Consider the following 24,563-nt stretch of genomic DNA (forward strand, 5'->3'; position numbering starts at 1 on the left):
AATAAAGAGTAGTGATGGGTATCTCATAATTGTCATTTTGATGGAGCGTGTGTGGTTTACCAGCACATCAATAGTTAATGATAAAGACAATGAGGTTACCAAGCACATTTGCATGGTTATTCACATCTTGTTTGTGATCCTCGGCATCCCAGTCACAAATAGAAGAGCATAATTTGAGATTAAAACATGCCATTGAATAGTTTCAATGTATCTCAAAAGAATTAGGAATTTCACTTCGTTTGTTTCGTCTAATGGTGGAATTGGTGAATCGTCATTCACCTACCTTTATGAAATTTGCACTTGGATCTCGGCATCCCATTTCTAAGTTGTGAATCTTCATAGTTGGATCCTAACCTTGATATTATATCTTTGGGTTATTCTATTAAGGTATCTTGAAATCTAACTAAAACTTTCTTTCTTTTCAGATGTCTACTCCTGGAAACACTTCTGCTTCATCCTCCTCCAACCAGAACTTCTCTTTGCTCAATATCTGCTCCAAAGTCGTTATGGATGGCTCAAACTATAACGATTGGATGCGCAACATCAAGATGGCTCTTCGTTTCGAGAACAAAGAATATGTTCTTGAAAAGGAGCTCAAAGAGCTTGATGAGAATGAAGCTACTCCTGAAGATCTTGCTGCCTACAAGAAACATTACGATGATGCTACCAAAGTGGCATGCATCATGGTGGCAACTATGTCCCCAGAACTGCAGAGGTACTATGAGGACTACTGGCCTTTCGAGATGAACAAGGACCTTATGGAAAAGTACCATAAGCGAGCTCGTCAAGAAAAGTTCGAAGTAGTCAAGTCACTCATGGCTTGCAAGATGAAGGATGGGGAGTCGGTAGTGTCACATGTGCAAAGAATGCAACGCTACATAGAGCGTTTGGTCAAGCTCAATATTCACTTTGATGAGGAATTGGCCATTGACATGGTCTTGAACTCACTTCCTGAATGTTATGGTCAGTTTATTCTAACTTACCATTTGAACAATACTGAGCAGACCTTGGCCCAATTGCACAACTTGTTGCAGACAGCTGAGGCAGGGATGAAGGGTAAAAGTATACCCTCCACACCTACGAGTGCCCCTGTTTTGGCTATTGGACAGGGAAAGGGGAACAAGAGGAAAGGTCCTCCCAAGCAAAATTGGAAGAGCAAGGCTCAAGTTGGGTCATCTAGTAATGGCCCAAAGGCTAAGCCCAATGGTTCCACTCCCCATGTTTCTGATCCAAAAGAGGCAGTTTGCTTTTACTGCAACCAAAAGGGGCATTGGAAGAGATCTTGCCCACAATATCTGCAAGATATCAAGGATGGCAAAGTGAAGCCATCTTCGGCAGGTATTTACACTATTTCTGCTAATAACTCATTATCTTCTCGTTCATGGGTCCTTGATACAGGATGTGGTTTTCATATCTGTTCTGATTTGCAGGGTCTAAAGGAAAGTGAGGAGATAGAGCGAGGAAGGATAAACCTGATCATGGGAAACAGAAAGTCTTCACCAGTAACCAAGATCGGAGTTTATCAGCTTCTGCTTAGTAATGATGTTAGATTAGATTTAATAAATTGTTGCTATTCGTCTGAGATGACGAGAAACATTATTTCATTTCATGCATTGTTCAGACAAGGTTTTACATATTCTTTTAATGATTTGAATGGTTCAATTTCTGTTTATAAGAATGGTGTTTTTATGTTTGAAGCTTTGCCTTGTAATGGTGTGTATGAAACAGTGACTTGTGTTGATAGCCTAGGAAATAGTGTACTTAATATTGACTTGTCTAATAGTGTAGACAAGGCATGCTTGTGGCATTGTCGTCTTGGACACATTAACAAGAAACGCATAGCCCAACTCCAAAAGGATGGAGTGTTGGAATCATTTGACCTAAAGTCAGATGATATGTGTGAATCTTGTCTTTTGGGAAAGATGACAAAATCACCATTCACAGGGTCTTGTGAAAGAGGTGAAGGTCTGTTGGATCTCATACACACAGATGTGTGTGGGCCCTTCAGATCAACTACAAGAGATGCTAATCGATTCTATGTGACTTTCACTGACGATTATAGCAGATATGGATATATCTACTTGATCAAGCATAAGTCAGAAACTTTTGAAAAGTTCAAAGAGTTTAAGCATGAAGTCGAAAATCAATTGGGCAGAAAGATAAAGATACTTAGATCCGATAGAGGCGGGGAGTATCTTAGTATCGAGTTCAACGACTATCTGAAAGAATGTGGGATAGTCTCACAATTGACTCCTCCTAGGACACCACAATTAAATGGTGTAGCTGAGAGGCGCAATCGAACCTTGTTAGACATGGTTCGTTCTATGATGAGTCGGGCTTCGCTTCCTATTCACTTCTGGGGGTATGCCTTAGAGACAGCCGCCCACATCCTCAATCTTGTCCCTACAAAGAAGGTTGCCAAAATACCTCATGAAATGTGGACAGGGAAAGTTCCCTCGTTAGCACATATTAAAGTCTGGGGTTGTGAAGCTTTCGTAAGACGAGAGACTCACGACAAGCTAGCAGCTAGAAGTGAGAAATGTGTTTTCATTGGTTACCCAAAGCAGTCTTTTGGATATTTGTTCTACAGGCCTAGTGAGAACGTGGTCTTTGTAGCACGAAGAGGAGTCTTTCTTGAAAGAGAGCTCATATTCAAAGAGGACAGTGGGAGCACTATTGACCTTGAAGAAATTCAAGAGTCAGCCAATGAAGGAACCTTAGATGACACTAGCATTCAACCAGAGGAAACAGTTCCTGTTGAACCAATTGATAACTCATTACCTCTTAGAAGATCCACTAGGGTGAGTGTGCCACCTGAGTTGTATGGTTTTCATATTACTTCAGATGGTGACACATTCATAAGTGACAGAACACTGGTAAACTTAGATGAACCAGTCACTTATAAGGAAGCAATGGCAGGCCCAGAGGCTTCCAAGTGGAAAGAGGCAATGGACAGCGAGATTAAGTCCATGTATGACAACCAAGTTTGGAATTTGGTTGATAGTGCACCAGGTCGCAAGACAGTTGGGTGCAAATGGATCTTCAAGAAGAAGACAGACATAGATGGGAATGTGCACACATTCAAAGCTCGACTGGTTGCAAAAGGTTTCACTCAAACCCCAGGGGTTGACTATGATGAGACCTTCTCACCAGTAGCTAAGATTAAATCTATTAGGATATTGCTCGCCATAGCTGCCTTCCATGATTATGAAATCTGGCAGATGGATGTCAAAACTGCTTTCCTTAATGGGAAGTTGGCTGAAGATGTTTACATGAGTCAGCCAGAGGGTTTTGTTGATGCAAAGTTCCCCAATAGAGTGTGCAAGCTTGAGAAATCCATTTATGGATTGAAACAAGCATCTCGTAGTTGGAATCTTTGCTTCCATGAGAAAGTCAAAGAGTTTGGTTTCTCTAGAAGTGAAGATGAGTTTTGTGTGTATATCAAGGCTAGTGGGAGTATAGTAACTTTTCTGGTGTTATATGTCGATGACATATTACTCATTGGTAACGATGTTCCAACCTTGAAAGAAGTTAAGTCTTGGCTTGGAAAGTGTTTTGCCATGAAAGACCTTGGAGAAGCTGCCTATATTCTTGGGATTAGAATATTGAGAGATAGAAAGAAGAGACTAATTGGACTTAGTCAGAGCACATACTTGGATAAGGTACTAAAGAGGTTTAGTATGGAAAACTCCAAGAAGGGAGAGCTACCTATCCAGAGCAATACCAAATTGAGTAAGACTCAATGCCCGAGTACAGATGTTGAAATAGATGACATGAGTCGTGTACCTTATGCTTCCGCTGTCGGATCGATCATGTACGCTATGACATGTACTCGCCCTGATGTGGCATTTGCTTTGAGCATGGTCAGTCGCTATCAGGGAAACCCAGGTAGAGCTCATTGGGTAGCAGTTAAGAATATACTCAAGTATTTGCGAAGGACAAAGGACTGGGTCCTTGTGCTTGGTGGCAGTGATACTTTGAGAGTAGATGGTTACAGTGATGCCAGCTTTCAGACGGATAGAGATAACTTCCGTTCTCAGTCAGGCTGGGTGTTTTTACTGAATGGAGGAGCAGTTACTTGGAAGAGTTCCAAGCAAAATACGGTGGCTGATTCTACTTGTGAATCAGAGTACATAGCAGCAAGTGAAGCGTCGAAAGAAGCAGCTTGGTTGAGGAACTTCATCGGGGATCTCGGAGTTGTTCCAACCATCCAGGAGCCTATGGAACTGTTCTGCGATAATGAAGGAGCGGTTGCCTTGACAAAGGAACCAAGAGATCATGGTAAGACCAGACATATCGACAGAAAGTACCATTTCATCAGACATAGAGTAGAAGAAGGCCATCTTATAGTAAAGAGGGTGTCATCTGAAGATAACCCAGCAGATCCTCTCACAAAGGGTCTGAGTAGGGCTAAGCATATTCAGCATGCTCGGAGCATAGGACTGAAAGATGATATTAGTTTTAGTAGTTAGATTAGTTTTTGAAACTTGTAACAAAGTAAATGTAATTGACTTTTGGTGATTAAATAATAAAGTATTATTTATAAGTTTGGCTACTACCTTTTGTCGATTGTTTATTATTGTGTTTCATTTTTGCATGTTTTACTTCCTGAATAATGAGATTATTCAAACTCCACAGTCGCTCGTACTCTTGGAAGTAAGTAGTGAATTAAGACTGTCATGAATTGGATTGCAGATTGTCTAAGGATAGACATGGCAATAGAATTGCTGCAATGTTCATGAGTACTCAGAAATTGAGATTTGAGTATTGGATAAACCCTCGCTCAGAGTATTACTTCATGGAATTCATCACGAGTAATACTGAGACGATAATATCTTATAATCTTGAAACGAAGATATATGAGTTGTAATTTACAAGTCGGTTGTGCATTGGTGATACGAAAACGCATCAGTAACTTGGTGTTATAAAACGTATTGTCATGCATAATTTGATGAGTAAAAGATACAAGCATATGAGTCAACGTTTATTCGTTCCTTTTGCCCTAACAGGAAAAGCGATATATGTGGGCCCCTCGATGATTTGGTGTTGACTTATGTGCTGGGCCCAGCCAGGACTAAATTGATGTGTTCGATTAGAAGTCCTACATCATCACAAATCAGGAATCGGGAAACATAGATTCTGGACAAACAAATTGATTACATTCCATGTCTTTTGTCTGGGGATATCAAGCTGAACGAAGGGTTATATGATCACTTATCTTAGGACACGTAACTGACTGGGTCAGAGTTCGGCAGCAGTTTTTTTGGAAGCTACAATTTGCTGGTCAAATTTAGAAGGCATACTAGCAATTATAGTTACAGACTTATCCAAGTGGGAGACTGTTGGATTAGGTGTCTAAGCTCATAACTATAATTGGTATGTACTTGAATTGATAGCAGCACAGTCCTTTTGGGTTGCCCTCAACCTAGCAACTGGACAAAGAAATTATGAAAGGAGAGATATTAATTTATAAGATTAATAAATTAATATATATATAAATGATTTATTAATATGTTAATGGATTAATATATTAATTAGAAATCATTATGTTTAATTAATTGTTAGCCATAAATTAATCAGAATTGATTTTGGGGTTAAAAGAATTAATTATAAGGTGCAGGGACTAGTTTGCAATTATCTAATAGTTGAGTGGAAGGCTCTAGAACCCCCTTGGAAGAGGGTGGACGAAATCTTTAGGGGAAACCCTAATAATTTCGTCCATAGGGGCTTGGATAAGGCCCTTGGGTTTGCTTAGGCCCTAAGCAAAGGATAACTATGGTTTCCCTTAAACCCTAAATCCCTCAGCTATATAAGGAGCCTCCTGGTTCATGTTTTTGGTCACTCTTTCTTTTGAAGAAACCCTAAGGCCGAGATTTTGCATACTCCCTCTCCTCTCTCTCTTCTACTTTCCTTCTTGCTAGTTTGGGTGTGATTCCATTAGAGGCATTACACTTGTGGTGCTAAAGCTTCCAAGAAGATCAAGATCAAGATCAAGGGATTATCAATTGTTTGCTATAACAATTGAAAGGTATGTAAACCCTAAACCCTAGTTTGTTAATTTCGAAATTAGCCTCTCTCCTCTAGGGTTCTTGTTTTGCAATTCAAAGTTGTATGTTCAATAGTTAAAACATAGATCCAAAGTAGGTTGCATGTGAACTTAGGAATTGTTTCTAGTTTATTTGTTGTACATAAAACCCATCAGTCTTTAACCGGTAGTAGGAGATCCACATACCCTTTTTAATTATTTATATTAATGCTTAGTAATATCTATTTTATATTCCTATTCACCTTAATTTTTTAGGTACAAATTAAAGAAGAGGATTCTCGGCGCACCAACATAAAGTCAAACGTACGCCTTGCAAAATATGTAATTAAAATTAAATATCATATTTATTAATCGACTTATTTTATAACTCTTGATGACATTTATATATAATGATATATTTTGTATGACTTCATTCTTAATTTCAATGTTTAATATTTGAAAGTTCATATATGAAACCTTTGATGTTTTGATGTAATATAAATAGTGTAATACAAAGTTTATTAGTTCAATATTGTTTATTAATAGCTCATTCAAAACAACTTATTTCTTATTTTATCCAAAAAAATATTATCGGACATAAGAAAAATAGATTATATTAATGTTATACAAAAACTTATAATATATATTGGATATTATAAAAGTAAAAGTAAAGTTTATAAGGTATGGACTATATTAGATAGTATCAAAATATAAGTTGATGGATTTTTATGTTATTTGATAATTCGGTTAATACCCAAAACATGACTAAAAACATAAATTTCAACATATTTCTATTTTTCCTATAATTATTTTAACCACTTAAATGCATTCTTGCGCAACGCGCGAGGTTACGCCTAGTATACTTATAAAAGAAGCATTTTTCCTTTCACCACATTCATTTGAAACTCCCATGCATTTTTCCTTTCACCATATTCATTTGAAACTCCCATGACTTTTCAATTTCTTTCTAATAATGATTATAAGTTGGTTAATACTGTTAAATAAATATCAAACCTAAAGTGTAATCATATATAAACTAACTTTTAATATTAAAAGAATATATTTTCTTCTACTTATAAAGTTATGTTTTTTAACTTTTAACATCTTATACTTAATTTATTAGGTCTAATATGTTGTTGTATGTAAACCATTATCATTTTAAAGCTACAAATTTTGAACAATTTGTATAAAATACTTAAATTGTTAATTTAAATATCACCTTACAGGATCAACTTAAATATAAATTTCAGTTCAACTTAAACAACCCAAAAAATATTTTGTAAATAGTTAAAAGTGATAAATTGTAGTATCTTTCTAATAAAGATTATAAGTTGGTTAATAAGGTTAAATAAGTATCAAAACTAAAGTGTAATCATAAATAAACTAAATTTCAATATTAAAATAATATTTTTACTTCTAATTATAAAGTTATGTCTTTAACTTTAACATATTATACTTAATTTATTAGATTTAATATGTTGTTGTATGTAAACCATTATCAGTTTAAAGCAACAACTTTTGAACAGTTTGGATAAAATACTTAAATTGTTAATATAAATATAACATTACACGGTCAACTTCAATATAAATTTCAATTCCACTTAAAAAACTCAAAGAATATTTTGTGAATAGTTAAAAGTGATAAAATGTAGTGCCAAATGTAAAAACTAATTTGTAATATCAAATTAACTAAAATATTTTTCTAAAGATATTTTTATAATCGTTAAACGTTTTCAAATAAGTAGCTTAAAATAACTTACAATAACAAATTTTAAAAATAACTTCTTATAAATGATTATATTGTTACCTTTAAAATAAAAAAAATGTTTTTATGTTTTAAATAATTACAATGATAGAAATTAAAACGCTAAGCAAAATAAATTTAAAAAAAAAATAATTAACAATAACAACAACTATAAATAACATTAAACCATATATTATATTTAATTTTATTCATGAGTAACCCGCGGGCAGTGGTCGTTCAAAAGATTGAGATTATGCAATTTTAATAGATGTATATAATATCATAAAATTCAAAATAATCAATATATTATATCAACTTAGTATATAAATTATTATATCAAATTTAACAACAACATTATTGTTATATTTAAAAAAACATATATTTGTAAAGATTTCAGCTATATAGATGCTTTTGCGCAACGCGCGAGCATTCGCCTAGTATAATTATACATGAGGCGTAAATGCCTCGTGGACACGTCGCGTAGCTGCAAGGAGCCCAAAACCTTACACCTCAGGCCTTGGGTCCTATTTAATTCCTTTATCTTCTAAGGTTTTGTGCATTCATCAGCCTCCATCTCTAGAAAAAAAACCTTATTCCCCTTGAGTGTTCTTGGTACTTTTGTGTGTGTCTTGGAGCATTTTGGTGATATTCTTAGGTGAAGAATACTGTGGAAGTGAAAAGAGAATAGATCCAGAAGTTATTCATCCTTCTCATCGATTATGGACCATTGTAAGTGTCAAAGATCATTGCTTTATTGATTTCCATGCATAGATCTAAGCTTAGGATGAGATTTGGTTACCTATAAGTCCCATTCTTGATGTATTTGGAATTTGGAAGGACTCTAGAGTTATATGTTTGATCTTGAATGACTTTTAGACCTTTTGGTGGAGGAAAAGTGTCACACCCCCAAACCAGAACGCCGGAAACGTTCGGGGGCGGATGACGTCATGCTCAGTATCATAACCATAGTGAAGAAAGTTAAACACAACCATCATAGATATAATTTAAAAGGTTACATTGTTTCCAAAAATACATGTTTCCAAATAAATTACATATGATGATAAAATGTAGCAAAAGAAACTACGCCTTAGCGTCTTGACTTCAAAAATCTTGTAGTTACCTGAATCACTGATTACCTGAGAATACAAGTTGTTTTGAAAAGAGAGTATCAGCATAAAGCTGGTGAGTGCATAAGCGATTTATATAAAGAAAATAAATGTTGCTTCCTTAAAGTTTTGTTACCAGAAAATCCAATATTTTCTGAAAGGTTTGTTGTAGTTTTAACCGAAATAAGGCTTGGTACGAGTAAGAAAATCGTCATACATATATGTGTAATTTTATGTTTAAGTAAAACCCCTTTTTATGAAAAGGTCGTAGAAATTCTGTGAATCGCATGTTTTATTAATACTTCGTGTGAGATGTTATAACCATACTAAAGACTAGAAGGCCTTGTATGCGACGTTCTTCAGGCGTCGGAAAGTTATGACACTTGTCACCCCAGACCTGCCGGTCTAGCTGTTGCAAGCAGCTTAAGTGCGGGTTTTGTCAGACCCAGTATAGATCTATACACAACTATCACGTTCTCCCTCCCGGAGATTCTGACTATAACTACATGACTTTTCTGTGGTACTTAGGAGTACCCCGAAGGAGAATGTCTCGCGAGTTTAATTAATACAAGATCACGTAGTGTGCAATGAAATATTTGTTTTGTAAGTCGATTGAGTTACTGTTTCTTTGTCTAACGAAGTGCTCAAACTATACCTGTTATAGTTTATCAAAAAGTGTTGTGTGTGTTTGGATAAAACCTTGTTATGCAAGTCATTATGTTTCCATAAATCGACATTTGAAATGATAAGTGTAAACCGTATACACACCTTGCTCAGCATGTTACAAGGTGTAGGAAAACTCTTAAACATGTATTAGATAGTTTTGGTATTTTGAACTTGTATTCCCCCCCTGAAAACTAAAGAAAACGTAAAAATGTAGGGGTATGAACTCACCGGGAAAGTACGTGATTTGAAGAAAACAAGATTTTCTCGGGCAGCACCTCGACCGGAAAGTGGCGAATTTTTCGGGAATTTCGGGGCTTCGGACCTTCGTTGGGGCTTAGATATGAAACCGGGACTTCGGGATATTACTTGCACGCAAAACGAGGTAAAAACGCGAGAGAATGAGAGAAAATGAGCAAAGGAACCCGGAACTCTCGCATCCCTTTTATAGGGGCTGGAACCCTCGCGTACGCGGGGCGTACCTCCGGGTTACGCTGGGCGTACCGGACGTCATGCATGACCGCATCCTTGGTCGTCGTTCTCCGGATTGGACAGGGGAATAGAGGCGTAGAGGGGCGACGTGGACGATCCGAAGCCTAGCACCCGGGTACGCTGGGCGTAAATCGTCTCGGTTTGTGTACCTCGAACTTGTAAATTCAGTAACTTTCGCATACGAGCTCCGTTTTTGACGTTCTGTATATGCACGCGTAGGTGAGAATGTACTCTACAACTTTCATTTAGACTCCGTCGGCTAGTTTTGAATTTATTTTTAATAATATATTTTTAACAGGCCGGGATAGGATAAATCTGTTAAAAATTCATAACTTCTCCATCTGATGTCCGTTTTCGTCTGTCTTTTTACCGTTGTACTACTATTGTCGAGATCTTCAATTCTCGTTTAGGTTGCGTCGGCTAAAAATCGTTCGATCTTTAATTCGAGTTTTTAGCTGTCTACTGCTGTTCTGAAACTTATAAAAATCATAACTTCCTCATACGAAGTCAGATTTGGACGTTCTTTTTATGTATGCTCATGGTTTGTTATTTTCTACGACTTTAGTTTAGATACTTAAGGCTAAAAAGTCTTTTATTGAAATTTCACTTTTTACGTTCAACAGTGTTTTACCGGTTTAGTCGCGAATCTTTGATTGGTCATAACCTCTTCGTTATAACTCGAATTTGAGTGTTCTCTATATTTTTGAAAACCTTGATACAATATCTATTACTTTTTGTATTCCAATTGAGACTTTAGAACACTTCGTTTTTGACGCTAAATTTATTTTTTATTCAAAATAGTTTATAATATTTGACTTTTCGAACATTACATTGACTCGAAACATCGGGTTGTCACATCATCCCCCCGTTAGAGGGAATTTCGTCCCGAAATTTTAATCTAAGACAGACTTTATGGACTAGGAAAAAGATGTGGGTACTTATGTTTCATCTGATCCTCGCGTTCCCAGGAGTATTCAGGTCCTCGTTTGGCGTTCCACCTGACCTTTACGATGGGGATGCGGCTTTGTTTCGTCGACTTCACTTCTCGGTCCATGATTTCAACAGGTTCCTCTACGAAGTGGAGGTTCTTGTTGATCTCAATTTCTTCCAAGGGAACGACAATGGTCTCATCAGACAAACATTTCTTCAGGTTTGACACATGAAAGGTAGGATGAACGTGATTGAGTTCCTGTGGTAATCGTAGTTTGTATGCCACCGGGCCAATCCTGGCGAGGATTTCGAATGGTCCGATGTACCTTGGATTTAGTTTCCCACGTTTTCTGAAATGTATGAGTCCCTTCCAAGGTGATACCTTCAGAAGTACACGATCCCCAACTTGAAACTCCAAAGGTTTCCGTCTCTTGTCCGCGTAGCTCTTTTGTCGGTCTTGCGAAGCCTTCATTCGTTCTCGAATCTGGGCGATCTTTTCGGTTGTTTCCCTGATGATCTCCGGGCCAGTGAGTGCGCTGTTAGGGGCTTGCCCTTTTGCTAGTTGCGTATCTCCCACCTCAGCCCAGCACAGGGGTGACCTGCACTTACGGCCATAGAGGGCTTCGAACGGAGCAACTTTGATGCTAGTATGATAGCTATTATTGTAGGAAAACTCAATAAGAGGCAGATGAGTATCCCAAGATTTTCCAAAGTCTATCACGCAAGCTCTTAGCATGTCCTCTAACGTCTGAATGGTTCTTTCACTCTGACCGTCAGTCTGTGGGTGGTAAGTTGTACTCATGTCCAGCCTAGTTCCCATAGCTTTCTGTAGTGACTGCCAGAATCGTGACGTGAACCTACTATCTCTGTCGGAGATAATGGATATCGGTACTCCGTGAAGGCGCACTATTTCTCTAATGTAGATCCTTGTCAGCTTCTCCATTTTGTCTGTTTCCTTTATTGGTAGGAAGTGTGCGGATTTGGTCAATCTGTCAACGATTACCCAAATGGTGTCAAGTGTACCCGTGGTCTTAGGTAACTTGGTAATGAAATCCATCGTAATCCGCTCCCACTTCCACTCGGGTATCTCTGGCTGTTGTAGTAGTCCCGAGGGCTTTTGATATTCTACCTTAACCTTGGCGCAAGTCAGGCACTTGCCCACAAAGGTAGCTATTTCGGCTTTCATGTTCGGCCACCAATATAACTTCTTGAGGTCTAAGTACATCTTGTCTGAGCCGGGATGCACGGAGTAGCGAGTTTTTGAGCTTCGTTCATGACAACGTCCCTGAATCCACCAAATTTTGGTGTCCAGATCCAGTTCATGAGACAACGAACTCCGTCATCCCTGACTTCAAGATTTTTGTCCATTCCTCTCAATGCTTCACCTATCACGTTCTCTGGCTTCAAGGCTTCTTCCTGAGATTCCTTGATTTGTGCGGACAGGTGTGAGTGGATGGTCATGGTTAATGCCTTTACTCGGCGGCCCGAGTACTCCTTTCTGCTTAAAGCGTCTGCAACCACGTTGACCTTTCCGGGGTGATAACGAATCTCGCATTCGTAATCGTTTAGTAATTCCACCCATCGCCTTTGTCTCATGTTGAGTTCCTTCTGATTGAGGATATGTTGGAGGCTTTTGTGATCGGTGAAGATGGTGCACTTAGTGCCGTAAAGGTAATGCCTCCAGATTTTTAGGGCGAAAACTATTGCTCCTAATTCAAGGTCATGCGTCGTGTAGTTTACCTCATGCATCTTCAGTTGTCTTGAGGCGTAGGCAATGACCTTTCCTCGTTGCATTAACACACACCCTAGACCATTGTTTGAAGCATCGCAGTAAACCACAAAGTCTTCGGTTCCATCTGGTAGGGACAAGATCGGAGCACGGCATAGGGTTCGTTTTAGTGTTTGGAATGCAGCCTCTTGCTTATCTCCCCAGACGAATGTTACCCCTTTTTGAGTCAGGGTGGTGAGTGGTTTTGCGATTTTGGAGAAGTTTTGAATGAACCTCCGATAGTAACCGGCGAGCCCTAAAAATTGTCGGATCTCCGTGGGTGTTCTTGGTGCTGCCCAACTTTCAATCGCCTTGATCTTTGAAGGGTCCACATGGATTCCTTCCTTGCTGACTACATGTCCGAGGAAATTCACCTCTCGAATCCAGAACTCACACTTTGAGAACTTTGCGTACAGTCTCTCCGCCCTCAGTGTCTCTAGGACTTAATGTAAATGCTGGTTGTGTTCTTCCTTACTTTGGGAGTAGACTAGTATATCATCAATGAAAACAATCACGAACTTGTCTAAGTAAGGTCGACACACTCGGTTCATCAGATCCATAAACATTGCGGGTGCATTGGTTAAGCCGAAAGGCATCACTACAAATTTGTAGTGACCATAGCGCGTTCTGAAAGCTGTCTTGGGAATATCCTCCTCTTGAACTCGTAGCTGATGGTACCCAGATCTAAGGTCAATCTTCGAGAAGAAACTCGTTCCTTGTAGTTGGTCGAAGAGGTCATCGATTCGAGGCAAAGGATATCGGTTTTTGATGGTGAGTTTGTTTAATTCACGGTAGTCAATGCACATGCGGAACGATCCGTCCTTCTTCTTGACGAACAAAACCAGTGCTCCCCAAGGCGAGAAGCTTGGTCTAATGAAGCCTTTGCTCAGTAGTTCGTTCAGTTGACTGGACAGTTCCTGCATTTCGGCTGGGGCTAGACGATATGGCGATTTGGCTACGGGGGTAGCTCCGGGAATTAAGTCGATTCGGAATTCGACTTGTCGAGGAGGGGGCACTCCTGGAAGGTCTTCCGGGAATACATCGGGGAAATTGTAGACCTTCGGAATGTCCTTGATGTCTTTCATTCCTTGACCCTTATCTACGACGTGGGCTAGGAAGGCGTGGCACTCCTTGCGGAGATACTTTCGAGCCTTGAGACAGGAGATGATCTGAAAGTTTGAGCTAGGTTTGTCGCCATAGACAACTAGAGTTTCGCCAATTGGCAGATTAAGGCGAACGACCTTTTCGTGACATAGGATTTCAGCATGGTGAGGGCATAACCAATCCATGCCAATGATAACATCAAAACTTTTTATGGTGACCGACATAAGGTCTATTTGGAAGGAATGATTGTTTAAAGTGAGGGTACACCCGATGTAAATGTCGTTATTGTTCTCTGTTTTTCCGTTAGCCATTTCTACGGTGAATGTGTCTTTTAGTGTTTGTGGTGTTTGATTAAGCAAGCGTTTAAATTGGTGGTTCACGAAGCTTTTCTCCGCGCCACTATTGAAAAGAATGCATGCATAGGTATTGTTGAGGGGAAACATACCGGTAACCACAGTTGGATCTGCCACGGCTTCCTCATGACCTATCGCCAGAACTCTGCCCACTTCGTCGGGGTTGGGGTTTCTTGCCTTCGGGCAGTTACGTTTGAGGTGTCCTGCTTCTCCATATCCATAGCAGGTTCGGCTTGCCCCGGCGTTGGCAGCTTGTGCGTTCGGTTGGGCTGGAGTTCTACAGAATCGGGCGGTGTGCCCCTTGTTACATTTGATGCAATGCATTTCACGGCATGCACCGTTGTGGTGGTAGTTGCATTTGTTGCACTTGGGTAGGTTCCCGACGTATTGCCTTATTGGAGTAGGGTTGGTAGGGGTCGTGGCAGCGTGCACAACAACCACTTGTTGTTTCTTGGCAGGCTCTTGGGCAGGTTGGCCCTTCTTCTTATCCCAGAACTTCCTTTTGTTGTTTCCCCCTTTTTCTTGCTCGGAGGTGGTCGTTACAATGCCATGACTAGCGTTATGGTCGATGAGCTGCTGTGCCAGTTCCTTGGCACTGTCGAAGGTAGTTGGCTTTGAGGCCAATACGTGTCCTTGGAGTTGTTGAGATAATCCCCATACATATCTTTCCACCTTCTTGCTTTCAGTAGGAACCATCCCGGGACACAGCATGGCTAGATCGCTGAACCTTGAGGTGTACGACAGGATGTCAGAGCCTGTCATTTTAAGACCCCAAAATTCTTCTTCCAGCTTCTGTATCTCACCCCTGGGGCAATACTCCTTCATTAACATGGTTTTCAGATCTTCCCATGTTATCGCATTAGCCACCGGGAGCGTTAGTGCCTTGACGTGACCCTTCCACCAGGTGAGGGCTCTTTCGGAGAATGTGCATGAAGCAAATTTGACCTTGCTTGCTTCAGGGCATGCGTATGTTTCGAAAATGGTCTTGGTTTTCTCGAACCATTGTAGCAACGTTATGACACCTTCGCTTCCGTTGAAGGTTTTGGGATTGGCGTTAGTAAAGTCTTTGTAGGTACACTCTCTCGAGCGTCCCTGGCCGTCCCCGTTATTAGTATTCGAGGCACCACTGCCTGCACCTCCTGAATTACTGGGGTTGATTTGGGCTATCACGACTGCCACTGCGGCCGCCACCGCAGCCTGGAACATGGTTGGGTCGAACTGAGGAGGTGGTGGTGGGGGTGGTGCAGTCTCAGTTGCGTCGCCGTGCCTAGGATTTCTACGAGGTGGCATTTTCTGCCATAATCAAGAATGAAAAGACGATAAGTCTTTGATACAAGTCGAGTGTTAAACTAAACATTATTAGTTCTTTGTATGCATCATGATTCCGACTTGTAAGAATGTTGTAAGAATTCATTCATACTAGAAGTCTATAAACAATGAAATATAGACTTTATGAACTTCGGTAGTATTGATTTTTTTTTTTGCAATGTCTGTGATAGTATCCATACTGGGTCCAACCAACAATCACTTGATGTATAATATTTACATGTAATTAAGATTAAATAAACTTTCTAATCTAATGGGTCTTCCTTGGGCCCACAACCAAACAAGGAACATGATCCAAGGCGGAACCACCATTTCTAGGTCGACATGGCCCTAATTACATACAACTTTGATTTATACCTCGGGCGATCATAGGTTGGTCACCAATAAATTTTTATCTGAAAATAGCTCATGTTATGAAATTGGAGTAGTGTTAATAAAGTAAATAGTGTGCCAATATCATTAAGATAACTTAGTATACAATACTTGGGAAAATTTGACCCTACTAGGGGCCTATGCTACATCAATGTACGGAAAATTTTGGCCGCCTAACTGATCCCGGAAGTGTAAACACTTAAATCGCGAGATTGAACCTAAAATACTAGAAAGTAATATTTATCCGCAAAACTAAATTAAATCGGGGGGAACAGTGCAAGCACTACTTGTAGTGGTTGAAGCTCTGAGGATCACGAAGTGTAGATACGAAGTTCCCCATCTCGGCTCTGGATTCCGCCGCTTGGCGCTCCGCTTCAGCTAGACGTCCCTCTAAGGTGGCTCGGTGCTCTCGGAGTTCTTACACTTCGGTTCGGGTTGCAGCCATTTCCCGTCGAAGAAGCTCGGTGCGGTCTCGAGTCCGATCGTGGTCGTCGTCTAACCGGCGAATGCGAACGGAGTTGACTTGGCTGGTAGCACCAACCTCCATGAGATGGTGGGTGTTAACTCTTGTTTGCTCTTCGTGGCGTGTGACACGGTGAACTATGACAAGGAGGGCTCGATCGGCTGACCCTCCTCTGCTGAGATCGTAGAAGCCTCGTTATATGCCATAGGGAGGTCGTTGACCTTGTTCTCGGCTCCATCGATGTATTGTTTCGGCCCATTGGGGCGTCAGGCCCTGGAAGTGTCGCGGAGGATTAGGGGCAGGGTGTGGATTGTAAACTTCGGGTTCGGAGTCGGTTCCATCTGAGTCTTCTTCCTCTTCACCGTCTACGGATTCTTCTTCTTCCATGGGTTCCTCGTCCTCCATGGGCTCTTCTTCGGGTTCTTCCTCTGGGTCTTCCACAATCCAACCGACATTCCCATGGTTGGGAAAGTAGGGATCACCTGGTAAGTGGAATCCTGCCATCGTACATGTACGAGAATGGGGATAAGGAGGAATGTCGCGAGAAACTTTAGGAACAAGAAGTTAGTTATCGAAGTTGTGATTACGGCTTTTTGTGTTAAAATACTCCTATAGTATTTTTAAGTTTGATTCTTGGAATTTTTGGTAAGTTGCAGACTTGTTGCTCACCATGATCCTTCTTCGGCATACATTGGTCCTATCTTGGCTGAATATAGTTGATCAGGCTATATTTATCCAAGATCTGACTACATACCCCGAAGCTAGACCATGGTGTCCAACTTGTCTTGATACTTTTATGTTATTGCCATTATGATACTGAATGTGCGATTGTGCGAATACTTTTATAAAAATATTAATTCTTATTTTTAAAGTATTTTTGAAAAGCTACGTCAGAGAATTTTTGTCCCGTTGTATTTATAGTTTGTATATCTTACGTGGTTCGATATACTTAGTTCACTATAAACAAAGCTCTTATACCAATCTGTCACACCCCCAAACCAGAACGGCGGAAACGTTCGGGGGCGGATGACGTCATGCTCAGTATCATAACCATAGTGAAGAAAGTTAAACACAACCATCATAGATATAATTTAAAAGGTTACATTGTTTCCAAAAATACATGTTTCCAAATAAATTACATATGATGATAAAATGTGGCAAAAGAAACTACGCCTTAGCGTCTTGACTTCAGAAATCTTGTAGTTACCTGAATCACTGATTACCTGAGAATACAAGTTGTTTTGAAAAGAGAGTATCAGCATAAAGCTGGTGAGTGCATAAGCGATTTATATAAAGAAAATAAATGTTGCTTCCTTAAAGTTTTGTTACCAGAAAATCCAATATTTTCTGAAAGGTTTATTGTAGTTTTAACCGAAATAAGGCTTGGTACGAGTAAGAAAATCGTCGTACATATATGTGTAATTTTATGTTTAAGTAAAACCCCTTTTTATGAAAAGGTCGTAGAAATTCCGTGAATCGCATGTTTTATTAATACTCCGTGCGAGATGTTATAACCATACTAAATACTAGAAGGCCTTGTATACGACGTTCTTCAGGCGTCAGAAAGTTATGACACTTGTCACCCCAGACCTGCCGGTCTAGCTGTTGCAAGCAGCTTAGGTGTGGGTTTGTCAGACCCAGTATAGATCTATACACAACTATCACGTTCTCCCTCCCGGAGATTCTGATTATAACTACAGGACTTTTCTGTAGTACTTAGGAGTACCCCGAAGGAGAATGTCTCGCGAGTTTAATTAATACAAGATCACGTAGTGTGCAATGAAATATTTGTTTTGTAAGTCAATTGAGTTACTGTTTCTTTGTCTAACGAAGTGCTCAAACTATACATGTTATAGTTTATCAAAAAGTGTTGTGTGTGTTTGGATAAAACCTTGTTATGCAAGTCATTGTGTTTCCATAAATCGACATTTGAAATGATAAGTGTAAACCGTATACACACCTTGCTCAGCATGTTACAAGGTGTAGGAAAACTCTTAAACATGTATTAGATAGTTTTGGTATTTTGAACTTGTATTCCCCCCCTGAAAACTAAAGAAAACGTAAAAATGTAGGGGTATGAACTCACCGGGAAAGTGCGTGATTTGAAGAAAACAAGATTTTCTCGGGCAGCACCTCGACCGGAAAGTGGCGAATTTTTCGGGAATTTCGGGGCTGCGGACCTTCGTTGGGGCTTAGATATGAAACCGGGACTTCGGGATATTACTTGCACGCAAAACGAGGTAAAAACGCGAGAGAAGGAGAGAAAATGAGCAAAGGAACCCGGAACTCTCGCATCCCTTTTATAGGGGCTGGAACCCTCGCGTACGCGGGGCGTACCTCCGGGTTACGCTGGGCGTACCGGATGTCATGCATGACCGCATCCTTGGTCGTCGTTCTCCGGATTGGACAGGGGCATAGAGGCGTAGAGGGGCGACGTGGACGATCCGAAGCCTAGCACCCGAGTACGCTGGGCGTAAATCGTCTCGGTTTGTGTACCTCGAACTTGTAAATTCCGTAACTTTCGCATACGAGCTCCGTTTTTGACGTTCTTTATATGCACGCGTAGGTGAGAATGTACTCTACAACTTTCATTTAGACTCCGTCGGCTAGTTTTGAATTTATTTTTAATAATATATTTTTAACAGACCGGGACAGGATAAATTCGTTAAAAATTCATAACTTCTCCATCCGATGTCCGTTTTCGTCTGTCTTTTTACCGTTGTACTACTATTGTCGAGATCTTCAATTCTCGTTTAGGTTGCGTCGGCTAAAAATCGTTCGATCTTTAATTCGAGTTTTTAGTTGTCTACTGCTGTTCTGAAACTTATAAAAATCATAACTTCCTCATACGAAGTCAGATTTGGACGTTCTTTTTATGTATGCTCATGGTTTGTTATTTTCTACGACTTTTGTTTAGATACTTAAGGCTAAAAAGTCTTTTATTGAAATTTCATTTTTTACGTTCAACAGTGTTTTACCGGTTTAGTCGCGAATCTTTGATTGGTCATAACCTCTTCGTTATAACTCGGATTTGAGTGTTCTCTATATTTTTGAAAACCTTGATACAATATCTATTACTTTTTGTATTCCAATTGAGACTTTAGAACACTTCGTTTTTGACGTTTTTTTTTTTTTTTTTTTTTGATTCAAAATAGTTTATAGTATCTGACTTTTCGAACATTACATTGACTCGAAACATCGGGTTGTCACAAAAAGTAAGTGTACAAGCTTTCTCTTTGAGTCATGCAAGGGATTTTGTTGGTCACATTTTGAATTAAGGTTAGAGTTCGGAGAAGATTAGGCCTTAGAAATGGATAAAGTTTGAAACTTTATCCATTAAGTCAATTAGAAGATCCATATCTTAGTATTTGAACCATTTGCGCGTGGAACCGTTATATGTTGACCGTTGACCATTAACTTTTTGACTATTTTGACTTTTGGTCTTTGAGATGATGGCTTTGTGCATATAGACACATTGAGGTGTTGACTATGAGCCTTGTATATGCGATGTGATATATGGTATATTGGAGAATTCACTAGACTTTATGCTTACAGTTGTGGATTAAATGTTTTTCAAGTAGTTCTGCTGTCAAAAAAAGGGCTTAACTTGACTTACCGCACGCTCATCGTTGATAATTTTATGAAATAGACTTCCTCTGTTTTATGATGGTTCTGATACACTGTTTTCTCGATTTGGTTTTGTGGTATTAAACAAATGATATTTATATTCTTCATGAAAAATGAATGTTTTACTTATGTTTTTAAAAAGAAAAATATGGTTTGAAATTTGGGACATTACACATGATGGTCTCAATATGCTAAGGGATAATGTCAAGTCTAACTGACCGACACATAGTTGGCAGAAGGGGACCCACCCAAAAAACCGAGATGTGATTCCGAACATAAGTAATACGAAGTTGGGCCTAAGTCTGATACACACTGTCAAACACTTATGTAGATATAATCTTCAATGAGTGAAAACAAACAACCTTACTAAGCTATGATTATAAGCCTTGGATTAACATACTTAGAGGTGTATCACCCCAATACGATGGACTCCGGTCCAAAAACATAAAAAACATCTGTCTAACACCCAGCCTAAAGACCGGGCGTTGGCATGACATACAAAAAAAATGTCAAGGGATGGCCGATGTGCCAAAACATCCTGCTATAAGCCAACACATCCCATGGTGCCAAAGCATCTTATGGCAGCGTTGGATCATGTGCAGGCCACAATCAGCAGGAAAAAATACATAGTATCGCAGTCTTCGTAGACAAAATGGGTAGACCATGTCTACAAAGTCTTTTTTTCTTTTTTTTTTCTTTTAAAAGGTCCTTGCATTCACCTCTATCGTTACCTAACCTATCCAGCCACTTATTCATAAAATAGACAAAGAAAAGAGTTGTAGATAACCCGATCCGACTTTTAGGAGCAAGAAAAATTGTTAAGTCACCAAATGATATAAAGAAGAAACTGAAAAAGCATTAGACAACTGTCATTACCCGAAACCAAGGTTTCGGAAAACAGGGCTACACATCTTGAATGAATCAAACAAAACAAATGGAAACAAAAATCGGTTGTTTGCACTTTGCACCTCTTGTATAAAGCATAACCTAGCAGAGCAACCACCCACAAAGACAATCAACACCTTGCGATTGTAACATCATCAAACTATCCAAAAATTTCCTAAAACAAAGAATACCCACTTAAAAGAAACCATAAATCTCCAAGAACCAAATTCCATTATAGCCATCAAAAAACTTCCCAATTAGGATTTGGGCCAGTCTTTCTGGATGTCAAAAGTGTAGTTAAGCTCCAAGTAACACTTGTTATCATCATCAACAAACTACACAAAAAAAAAACAATAAAACAATTAATAAGTACACAATCAAAATAATTAAATACACCTATTTTTACCTTTGTTTTTGCAGAATAAGATCCTCTAGCAAACATCCCCGAAGGGGTAACCTCTTCGGGCATGACATGTGTGTAAGGCTCAGCTTGTGGGCTGAAAGTCCCGAGCATTTCTTTTGAGCTGTCAACTACATCAAAAAAATAAAATCCCAACAGGGTTATGATAACAACTAAAATGACGAAAATACCCTTGGAATTTTGAAAGAGGAGGGAGGTTACCCTTGATCCCGGTTTTCCACACGGTGTTGGTGTATTTAAGCCCACAAACTATGTCGTTGCTGACCTTGATTGAGAATTTTAGATTGTATTTGCTTCCTTCTTTTAAGGTGAACCAAAGGCCTTTTTGGTTCCCAGATTCGGGGATTTGAAGGACAATATCGTCTCTTCCAGCAGAAATTATTGTAAGGCTTAGAATTTTCACATCAGGTTCTTGAACTTCTAGTAATAAAATACCAAAGAACATATTAGCAATCGAGTTTATGTAGCTTTTATTGCATAATTATCAAATAAAGAAAAAAAAATTACCTTCGGCCTGACTGACATCAACGCTTCCAAGCAACTGCTCTTTCCACCTCCTCAAACTCTCATCATCCTGAACCACGAATACGTAATCAAAAAAGACATACAAAATAGTAAAATTACTAAAAAGCCCTAAAAAAGGTGAATGTATTAAAAAATGAAGGACCTTATCCTTTTCGAGGTGTTCTTTGATGCTAATTTTGGGACCCAAATGTATTTGGGTTTCTTCATCGTCTTCCGTTGCATAACAAGAGGATTCGGATGCATCGTCGCGAACTGCAGATCCAGATGGTGGTGCTTCATGCTTCTCGTCTTTACCATCGGTATCACCCATGTTGGCTCACAATCTGATGATTAAAAAAAGGAATTTTAATTTTAATGTTTAAGATAATGCGAGAAGGGTAAATAGGGAAATTCAGATAATAATTTTGAAAAAACGCCGATCTTTTGAATACCCGCAAGAAGAGTTATCTACTTATCTATAGATGGAAGAATTTAAACAAAAAGATTGAAATTTACAAGGGCACTCCAAGATTCTGCAATCGAATGAAATTTGAGTAATGAGATGAAATATATAGGAAGAATTACAAGTAATTTACAAAAATGGGTCAATTTATATTTATATTGATATTATATTAATAAAGGATTCATTTGGATCGAACCCATATTGACACGACCCATGAATTTCTATCAAGTATGCAAATTGGAATTCCAAAAGCAACATCAGGATAAAAAAAAATTGTTTTAATTTTATTTATATTACAAAATGCTACGAAAAGAAATTCAATTCGACCATTTAGCCACCTATATAAAGAAAACATCATAAATTGTGGGTGGGTGGAAGAAGTCCCTGGATACCTTTTTTTTTAATAAAATAGAACCCTACAAGTACCAAATAATACCTTTTAACTTTTAAAAAGCATGAAAAAGAAAGAGGAAAATTTCAGACAATAAATCAAAGGCAATTCCAATATCCGATCCACTAATACCGACAAACATTATTTATGCAATGAATTGAAGCAAAAAAATATTGAAAGAAAGAACAAAAATGAGAGGGGCAATGTAGGGAGTTTTACAATATCCTAAATTGCTTATTAGAAAAATGATCAGTGTTGTAATAAGATTTTGTAATCATATTTATTATAACTATATTAATTATTTGCTAAATATTAAAAAAGGGGGTAATGGGTTAAGATGAACAATTCATATCAAATAGTCAAGAAAAATAATTGTTTTCACCAACCCACTCATGAGTGATGACCCATTGCCACATATAGTAAAGAGTAAAATCCAATAATGATCCTCCGGAAAGAACACTAATTCTTTTAAATACAGACAACGTCTTATTTAAAATTATAATGAATTGAAGCTTCCATATACGAAAGAATCTGCCAAAATATGAGAAAAATTAAAAAAGAAAAGACCAGAATCTGCAATCCCATGAAATATGTGAATCATGCATGTCATGAACAGCGAAAACTAGAGATAAGAGGCACCCATACAAGAATTTGGACCAAGAATAAGAATTACACAAAAGGAAAACAGAGTTAAATCGTGGGTTTCGTGAAATAATTATCAAGATGCAACTCCTGATGAAAAAAAAAACTCATGAGGTAATGATGGATTTATATACCAGAGAACCCTAAACTAACGAAAAAAGCAAGAACAATGAAGAGGGATATCCAATCAATGATCGAAAAAAGCATTCTCGTATTTTAATTTTAACCATCCACAGAATTTACTACAAATGCGAAGAAATGAGCCGATTAATCTCACACAATCAAAGGTTCTCCCAATAATCGATTAAAACGGAACAAAATTTAGGGTAACGAGCAAAGTATCTGCATTCAATGTCGAAAACACTAAAATAGATATAAAAAAAACAGAATTAAATTGTGGGTTGATGAGAATTGTGGCGTACCTTTCTCTCAGGATCAAATGTAATGATGGGTTACAATAAAGAACCCTTGACTAACTTAAAAAAATCATGATGAATCTGTTGAGAGGATAGCATCCAGCGGAAGGAATTGGGACAGAATTGGGTGATTTTGGGAAATTATTGTTCGGTTGAAGAGAGAGAGAGAGAAAAGGGTAAAAACTTGCTTAATTTAACGGAAAGGGAATGTGGGAAATGGTCGTGTGGTTATCCAAATATGGCGACAATCAATCAGTTGGATTGGGCAAGAAATATGGCCTGGCCACTCGGACGATTGCGATTTTGTAGTGTGATATTCCTTTCACGTTTTTCCTTTTTTTCAGATTTTTGGTCATGATGTGAAGGCGGAATTAAAAAGAAAAACATAAATAATAAATAAATTTTTGTAATAATATAATAATCTTCACATAATTTTAAAGTAAGACCATTCGGTGCACCTAATACCGCATACCAGAGTATATGACGTGTCATCGCGGTATGCGATAAACACCACACCGACCGCTTTGTTCCACCGAGGTATGATTTCACCGCATGATATTTTTCTTTTGAACATTGGAATCGAGCATTGAAGCCAAAGGTTTTAAAAAAAAAAATGTTTAAACTTTCCTATAAATTAACACTCTTATTTCTCATTTTAAATCATAAAACAAACACCAAACACTTTATATACTTTACAATAATTTTATTTCAAAATGTCTTCATCTTCGTCCACTTCGTCGGATACGTTGGCGTTGCGGGAAGCGAGGTTTATCGAAGACGTCATGTGCACAACACTTGTTTATTTACAAGAAAATGAAGGCGAAAGTTTACGCCCAAAAACAAGAAATCCTTCTTTACGGAGAAATCA

The 24,563-nt window shown here is 38.7% G+C and overlaps 1 protein-coding gene across 4 annotated transcripts; it reads right to left on the reverse strand.

Annotated features, from left to right (window-relative positions):
- Positions 1-20,788: 20,788 nt before the first annotated feature.
- Positions 20,789-23,963, reverse strand: LOC145140712 (rho GDP-dissociation inhibitor 1-like). 4 transcript variants are annotated; one of them, XM_079074119.1, is made up of 7 exons: positions 23,702-23,963; positions 22,300-22,316; positions 21,947-22,127; positions 21,787-21,853; positions 21,481-21,699; positions 21,265-21,389; positions 20,789-21,193 (listed from the first exon to the last, which is right to left on the reverse strand). In XM_079074119.1, exons 3-7 carry the CDS (start codon positions 22,112-22,114, stop codon positions 21,116-21,118), a joined length of 657 nt encoding a protein of 218 aa, XP_078930245.1. In that variant the 5' UTR covers positions 22,115-22,127; positions 22,300-22,316; positions 23,702-23,963; the 3' UTR covers positions 20,789-21,115. The 4 variants fall into 4 exon arrangements, with proteins under 4 accessions (XP_078930245.1, XP_078930244.1, XP_078930246.1 ...); XM_079074118.1 differs by having other exon boundaries at positions 22,236-22,316; XM_079074120.1 differs by lacking the exon at positions 22,300-22,316 and having other exon boundaries at positions 21,481-21,696; positions 23,702-23,962.
- Positions 23,964-24,563: the final 600 nt, after the last annotated feature.

Source organism: Lactuca virosa, chromosome 9 (genome assembly GCF_052849685.1).
Source record: "Lactuca virosa cultivar CGN04683 chromosome 9, Lactuca_virosa_CGN04683_v6, whole genome shotgun sequence".
Taxonomy (NCBI): domain Eukaryota; kingdom Viridiplantae; phylum Streptophyta; class Magnoliopsida; order Asterales; family Asteraceae; genus Lactuca; species Lactuca virosa.